This window comes from Monoraphidium neglectum, assembly GCF_000611645.1.
Source record: "Monoraphidium neglectum strain SAG 48.87 unplaced genomic scaffold scaffold03289, whole genome shotgun sequence".
Taxonomy (NCBI): Eukaryota; Viridiplantae; Chlorophyta; class Chlorophyceae; order Sphaeropleales; family Selenastraceae; genus Monoraphidium; species Monoraphidium neglectum.
The window spans coordinates 1-6,744 of NW_014010339.1; the positions used below are offsets into that span (position 1 = coordinate 1).

Consider the following 6,744-nt stretch of genomic DNA (forward strand, 5'->3'; position numbering starts at 1 on the left):
GGCTCGCAGGGCGCCGCACCGCCCCGCCGGCGGCGCCCCTGCTGGCCGGCCGCGGCGGCGCGGCGGCGGCGAGCCGCCTCGCGCCGGCCCGGCGGGACAGCCGGATCACAAACTCGCTGGCGCCTTCCCGCAGCTCCTCGATGCCCTGGAGCAGCGTCACCCGGTGACCCAGGGGCCCGATGCCAAGCTCTGCCTGCAGTGCGTGCGGCCGAAATTTTGCGATTCCAGCCGTCTGCTGCGCGACGCCACACAAAACACCGACACCAACCCTTGGTCCCAGCAATTATGGATTCTCTCAGCATCACAAACCAGGCTCAAGCAGGACATAGACGCTTGCTACTGCGGGCCTCCGTTCCGCTGCCGCCCAGCCCCGCGCCCACGGCGCCCACGCAGCGCTGCTCCACACACGGTGTTGGCCCGCAACAATCGTTGATCCCTCTGGCCCACGCAAACAAATAACATATTGTTTGGAATCCTGGTGAGTTCTGCACCCAAAAAGCCCCTCAAACCCCCCAATCCTCACAGCCGCCGGTCTCCCAAACCCCCGGCGAACCCCTACACATTGAGGTCCCCGACCCCTGAAGGGTCTGAACATCTGTAGGAACCGCACGTCCCTGTACCCCAGAGCCCTAGGGGTTTCCCAGGCAACGCCTCCAACTCACCCCGGGCCCCCTCACCTTGAGCTCCGCGTCCCCCAGCCGCAGCAGCAGGCTGCCATCTACCACGTGGTGCAGGAAGCGGTGGCGGTACTGCTCCAACCCCACCGCCGCCACCCAGTCGCACACCTCGCGGACTGCGTGGGGCGGGGGAGGGGGAGGTAGGGGCGCGACGGGGGTGCTTGTGGCGGTCGCGGCGCGGCGGCACTGGGTCACTTTCATCGCCGGCAGGGCTGACAGTGAGCAGGCCGAGGTTGTTGCAAGAGGCAGGAGGACGACGCAAGCCCCGATAATTGGTCAAGCGCATGGGCTAGCCGCAAGCAGCAGACAATGCACGTGTGAGACGCGCTGGACTGAGGGAGCGCACCGTCCCAAAACTGGGGCGCCACCGGCTCCGCCTCATCCTCCTCCTCTGTCCCCTCGGTGCCGCGCGCTGCAGAGGGCGTTTTCATGCCGCCCCGCCGCCCTGCGCTGGCCGGCCAGCGGCCGTGCGCCGGCGGGCTCCCGCAAACCCCAGTGGGCGCCGTGGCGGCGCAGCTGCTGCTGCCCAGCGCGCCCGTGGCTGCGGCGGCCGGGTCGGACGACCGCCGCCGGCTGCAGCCCTTCGCGCTCTCCGGCCTGCTCTGGTGCTGGCCGTGCGACGTCCAGGCGGCATCCGGTTGCAGCCCCTTCACGCTGCTGGCCCCGCTCCCGCAGTCAGTGACGACGCCCCCCTTGCCATGAGCGCCGTGCGCCGCCTCCTGCGGGGCTTGGCGCCCGCTGGTGCTGCTGCCGCTGGTGCTGCTGCCGCGGCTGCTGCTTCCGCGCCTGCTGCCGCCGCCGCCACTCGCCCCGCGGCCCCGCTCCCAGCCAACGGCGTCCACCTCAGCCTCCGCTGCCACCGAGCTCTGGCGTGAGAGCGCGCCGCTCGACGTCGCTCGGTCGCCGTGAGAGGCGTCGCGACCGTGCGGCTGCGTGGCCGCCCACACAGCCGCCACGGCCGGCGCCGCTGTCAGTGCCGCGGCACGCGAGGCGCCGTGAGAGGACCGGCGCGTCAGCAACGAATTGAGGGATGCTGCTGATGTGGCGGACGGCCTGCGCTGCTGCTGCTGCTGCTGCTGCTGCTGCTGCTGCTGCTGCTGCTGCAGGCGATATTCAGGATGATAAGGCGTGTCGTCCTCTTCGTGCTGCACCTCGCATTCCTCAAACCCCTCCTCGGATTCCTGCTTGGGCGACTCCGCCCAACCCCCTGCCCACTGGCTCGCTGGCTGCTGCTGCTGCTGCTGCTGCTGCTGGTGCTGCTGCAGCTGCGGCTGCTGCTGCCGCCTCCACGCATCCCCTGCCGCCACTGGCGGCCTTTCTGCAGCCCCTAGCCTACCGCCTGCAGATGCGGACGCTGCTGACAGGGGCGCCTCCCCCTCATCCGAATCCCCCTCCTCATTCTCTGGCCCGCCCGAGCCCCTGCTGCCCGGCCCAGCGCGTGCCTGCTGCGGCGGCGCATCAGCCCTGTTTGTGGCGCCCAGCTGGCTGTCCCTGCAGCCATCCTCTCCTAGGACCGCATCAAGCTCCTCCGATAAGAGGCTATCTTCTCGGCCAACGAGCGGCGCGCCGGCAGCCACATTGCCCGCATCGCTGGCACCGCTGTGTCGGTGAGATTTCGGCCCGGAGTAATGGGCCGCCGCAGAGACCCCAGTGTGCTCCTGCAGCGGCGCGTCGGCGGCGCGGCGGAGGGCGGGGGTTGTGGGTGCCGCGCGTGTGATGCGGGGCTGCAGCGCGCAGCGGCAGAGCAGCGGTATCGGCGCAGCCAACAGACCTGAGGCTCAGACGCTTCGCTGTGAGCATCCTCTTCGTGATCCTGGGCGTTATTGGTTGGGTGGCAACGCTTTTGGTCGGCTGCTGGGCAGCTAACAAGTGCTTGCGGCGCACCAGCGACCAGCAGCGGGCAGTGTTGGGGGGCGCATGCGCGTGTGCGCACGGGGGCGCCCGAATCCAAGCAGGGTTCCAGCCACATCGCTCACCACCTCCCAGTCTTCGCTGATGGAAGCGGACTCCATGAGCGAGTGCGCGGTCAAACCGAGCGATGGCCACAACGCAGTCAACCCGCGCAAAATCCGTAGATTGCGATCATGGAGTTGTTGTAATTATATGTGGGGACTCTACAAGCGGCTTGCAGACACACCGCAGGTTGCGAGGGTGGCGACTTGCGCCAAGTGCTGCGGTGCTTGTGAGGTGGCCAGCATGTTTTCATGTGGGATTTGCCATTACGGTAAACAGAGATCTTTTGTCGACAATACCGTAGTAAAAGTGCGTTTCCCGTCCCCTCGGGGATCCTTCGGGGCTCCCGTGCTGACCTGGCCGCCTGGCGGTCAACAACGGGCATCGTCATTGTGATGCTTCATACTATGTGCATGTGCATGCTTGTGCACTGGCCAGCTGATGCAGCTTGCTGCAAGGGCATCTTTTGACCCGCGCCCACTCTCCTACGGTATAGTTGTTTACCATACAGGGATTCTTGTTGACGTCACGCACGCCCGCCCGGCGGGGGTGCGTGCCGCCCGGCCGCCCGGCCGCTCCCGGTCTGTTGCCGCTTGAATCATGCAGTCATGTGTGCTGCCTGCGGGTGTGATGATCACGTGTATGCAGAGATAGACGAAATTCCGTCGAATCATGCATGCAGTAACGATGGCGATTACCGTGGGGCGCCCAGAGTGGTCACCACCGTAGACACCGCACACGGCAGATGTGGCAAGGAGTAGTATGCTCAAAGCGAGTGGGGTATCCCTGCCCGTACCCGCGCCACCGGTACCCGTAGATACACTAAATCACCTGCGCGGTAGGCGGCAGGCCGACCGGGGCAGCACACGTCTTGAGCCGGTGTCGTTGGGGCCGAAAGTATTGTGCGGCGAAGTGGCAAGGTGCGTGAATGCTGTGGCGTGTGCGGGTGTCCACGGTGGGCTGCTCCAGAGATGCAGAGATAACAAAATAAGAAGCCCCTGTCGCATCATGATATGTTCATGTACATTTGAGCTCCGGTGACACGGACGACACGTGTCCGCTCTGCGCCATAACCTGTTGCTTTCTCTTATGTATACATTGAAGCACGATCTGGACTGCGGCGGACGCTGAGCGCGGGGGCCTTTAGTCAGGGGCCCAAAATTCACCGAGGATTGCCGAGGGGATTTGCTTATGGGAAACAGGCTGGCTTTGCTTATAAGAATCAGGCTGCACATGTACCTTTCTACTCCTCCACAACTGCGGCAAAGGTCTTGGCTTCGCGATCGCAAGGTGGGCCTGGGTAGAGCCCACACCCGGCTCACGATGGCCTGTGGGCCCAAGCAAGAGTATCTCGCCTCACGCGTTTCTTTCCATGTATGTCCTGGACCTCTCGACTCGGCGAGGGCCCACCCAGGGTGCGGGCTCAACACGGCTGTAGAGCCAGGGGCTCGCGGCGGCAGGCTCACAGGCCTCAATGGCCTTGCATCGCTCTTCCTGCAGGATGGTCCTCAACAGCTTCAAGGTGGAGAACCACACTGGGGTTGCCCTCAAGTTCCGCAACCTCCGCGACCGCGGTGACGATTATGACATCCCGGCCTACAAGTCGAGGAGCCACGATGCGTGGTTGGGGCAAACCAGGGCCTTCGGCTGCGAACTCCTCGCGCAGCACGTGCCCACCCGCGTCGCCGCCGACGCCGTGCTGGCAGGCGGCGAGGATGTGTCCACCAAGGCCACAATCCGAATCGTGCTGATCTGGGACAACAGCTGGAAGCTGCATGTGGACGTCGATGGCGACGACAACAACGCCGGGATCGATGTGGACGGGAACAAGGACTTCCACATGCGCGTGTACTGGAACCGCGTGGAATTCCACTGCTACAACGGCGTGTTCAAGGCTGGCAGGGACGACGGCGTCGTCAAGTTCAGCCTGGCCGCGCGCCTGCCCCCTTACAGAGATGCCGACAACATGTTGGAGGCCAGCGAGGGTGCGCCGACGTACCCTCAGAGCGTGCCGCCCGCCCTCGAGCACTGATAGGCTGGTGCGCCAAATCGGCGCATTGGACAGGCACCGACACAATGCCATTGGCATGTGTGCATTGATGTGCTACAAGCCAGTCGCGGCCCGGCCCCGCTGGATCAGGCAATTATGGTGCTTCCCCCTTTGCCATGGGAGGGTTGGCTGCGCGCGCGCGGCCAGGGGCCCGCCCCTTGCGCCCGGGGTTTGCCGGCGGCCCTTTCGGCGTGCTTTGCCTTGGTTTGCACGCCCCCACCGAGCCCTCTTTGCTCACCAACTAACAGGGCGCTCAGCCACGCCTGCACTCACCCGTGGCAGCCAGAAGCTGGCAGCTGGCCGCCGCAAGCCGCACCCCAGCTCTTGTGTGGGGCCGGGGGAGTCAGCGGGCATGTTGGCAGCACTGGCACCCCCCCCACTGGCTTGCGCGACCGCGCTTTGACACGCGCGCCGCCGCGCAAGCGCCCCTTCGTATGACATTCACGCATCGCGGTCACACACGTGCATGCGCGCGGCGGCTGCTCACAGCTTTCGCCCGCCGCCCCTTGGCTGGGGCCGGAAGCCGCTGCGCCAAGCGCCCGCTGGTCGCGTCAGCTGACACTGACTAATACTTGTCAGCTCCTCGTCCGCCTAGCTCCAGCCGCGGCTGCTGCGGGACGCACGGCTGCCTCGCAGCCGCACCTTGTGCCCAGCTTTCACGCCCGTTCATTAGGGCCGTCCCCGCGCGCACACCCCACCTTGTCGCTTGGCGCGCCCCGAGCGCACCCACCGCATTGCGTTTCCTGTTGGCCCGAAGCCCAGAGGCTAGGGCGCACTCGTTCTCACGGGCCTGGGTGCATGCCTGCACGCACCCGTGACGGTGTTCCATCCCAGGTGCCTCCCCCCTTGCGAGGTGTGCTGTCGCGCGTGCCCCGCTGGACGCGGCTTGGCTTTCTGGAAGTTGGCGCCGAACTGTAAGCAGTCATGACTTACACACACTGGATCCCCAGAACACCGGGCTCACCGCAATTGTCGTGGGCAGCAGGGCCACGGTGCACGCAGGTCTTTGCCTTAGCCACAGGGCGCCGAAGGCTTCGCAGCAGCGTGTCCGTCAACTTAGGGCCGCAGGTGGCGGTACGCGTTCAACCCAAGCTAGTAAATCCTTGCAGTTGTTTGCTGCGTTCGGCTCATGCCATGGTGGTCGCCTCACCACTGGGGCCAGAAAATGAAGGCGGGGCAGGGGTTGCGGGCACGGCGTCAAAGGGGGTTGGGGGCGAAAACCGCCGGCACGCGGCAAACGCGGGGGGAGGGGGCTGATGCCTCTGGGCTGCGTGCATGGCCTGCCAGTTGCCACGTTGGTCAGGGCGCCTGCAGGGTGGCGCCTATGATGGGCCCGCCACGCGCACTGTGTTTCTTGAGATGCGCCCCCGCCATTGCGGTGCTGGGCGAATAGGGTTCCGCGCCGCCGACAAAGTAGGGTCACAAAATCACAGGCCTGAGCCCCCAACCGGACGCACGAGCACGCGTGCGCACCCGAATATGCAAACCAAGTTCGCTGCGTAGTTACACATTTGGAGTGCTTGGGGGTGCACCCAATGGGTTGGGGGCATGAGCCAGGTTCCCAGCTGGTGGGCACCTAGGGCTTGTTTCTGCAGTTGGCACGCGTCTGCTGCCCGCCATTGCTGATCACACTGCCGCAGCCGCTGCATTTAAGCTTGCGCGGCGCTGATGCCTCGACGCGTGCCGCCTCGGCCGCACGCTTGCTGCTGCTGCTGCTGCTGCTGCTGCTGCTGCTGCTGCTGCTGCTGCTGCTGCTGGTGCCGCCCTGCTGCTGCTGCGGCAGCGGCAGCACCAGTGATGGCTCCGTGCCGAACATGGCTGCATGCCGCCGCTGTTGCTGCTGCCACTGCCTGGCCCGCCGCCAGTTGCGGCAAGCCAAGAGGCACCAGGATGTGCTGCGCCGTCGCCATTAGGCTGCCCATGCCAGGGCTGCCCATCAGCAGTGGCGCGCTCACGCAGCAGGCCTTCACCAGGCCGAGCCGCGATAGATAGATAGATAAGTTACTCATACCCGCCATAGCATCACTGCCATCGGCCTCGCGCTCATCATAGCGGACCTCCTCG

The 6,744-nt window shown here is 65.7% G+C and overlaps 2 protein-coding genes across 2 annotated transcripts; one reads left to right on the forward strand and one right to left on the reverse strand.

Moving 5' to 3' along the window:
• Nucleotides 1-4,131: 4,131 nt before the first annotated feature.
• On the forward strand, nucleotides 4,132-4,662 carry MNEG_12527 (hypothetical protein; the record flags this gene model as incomplete). The annotated part of the gene is made up of 1 exon (XM_014039000.1): nucleotides 4,132-4,662. One exon carries the CDS (start codon nucleotides 4,132-4,134, stop codon nucleotides 4,660-4,662), a length of 531 nt encoding a protein of 176 aa, XP_013894454.1.
• A 1,667-nt stretch (nucleotides 4,663-6,329) lies between these two features.
• On the reverse strand, nucleotides 6,330-6,698 carry MNEG_12528 (hypothetical protein; the record flags this gene model as incomplete). The annotated part of the gene is made up of 1 exon (XM_014039001.1): nucleotides 6,330-6,698. One exon carries the CDS (start codon nucleotides 6,696-6,698, stop codon nucleotides 6,330-6,332), a length of 369 nt encoding a protein of 122 aa, XP_013894455.1.
• Nucleotides 6,699-6,744: the final 46 nt, after the last annotated feature.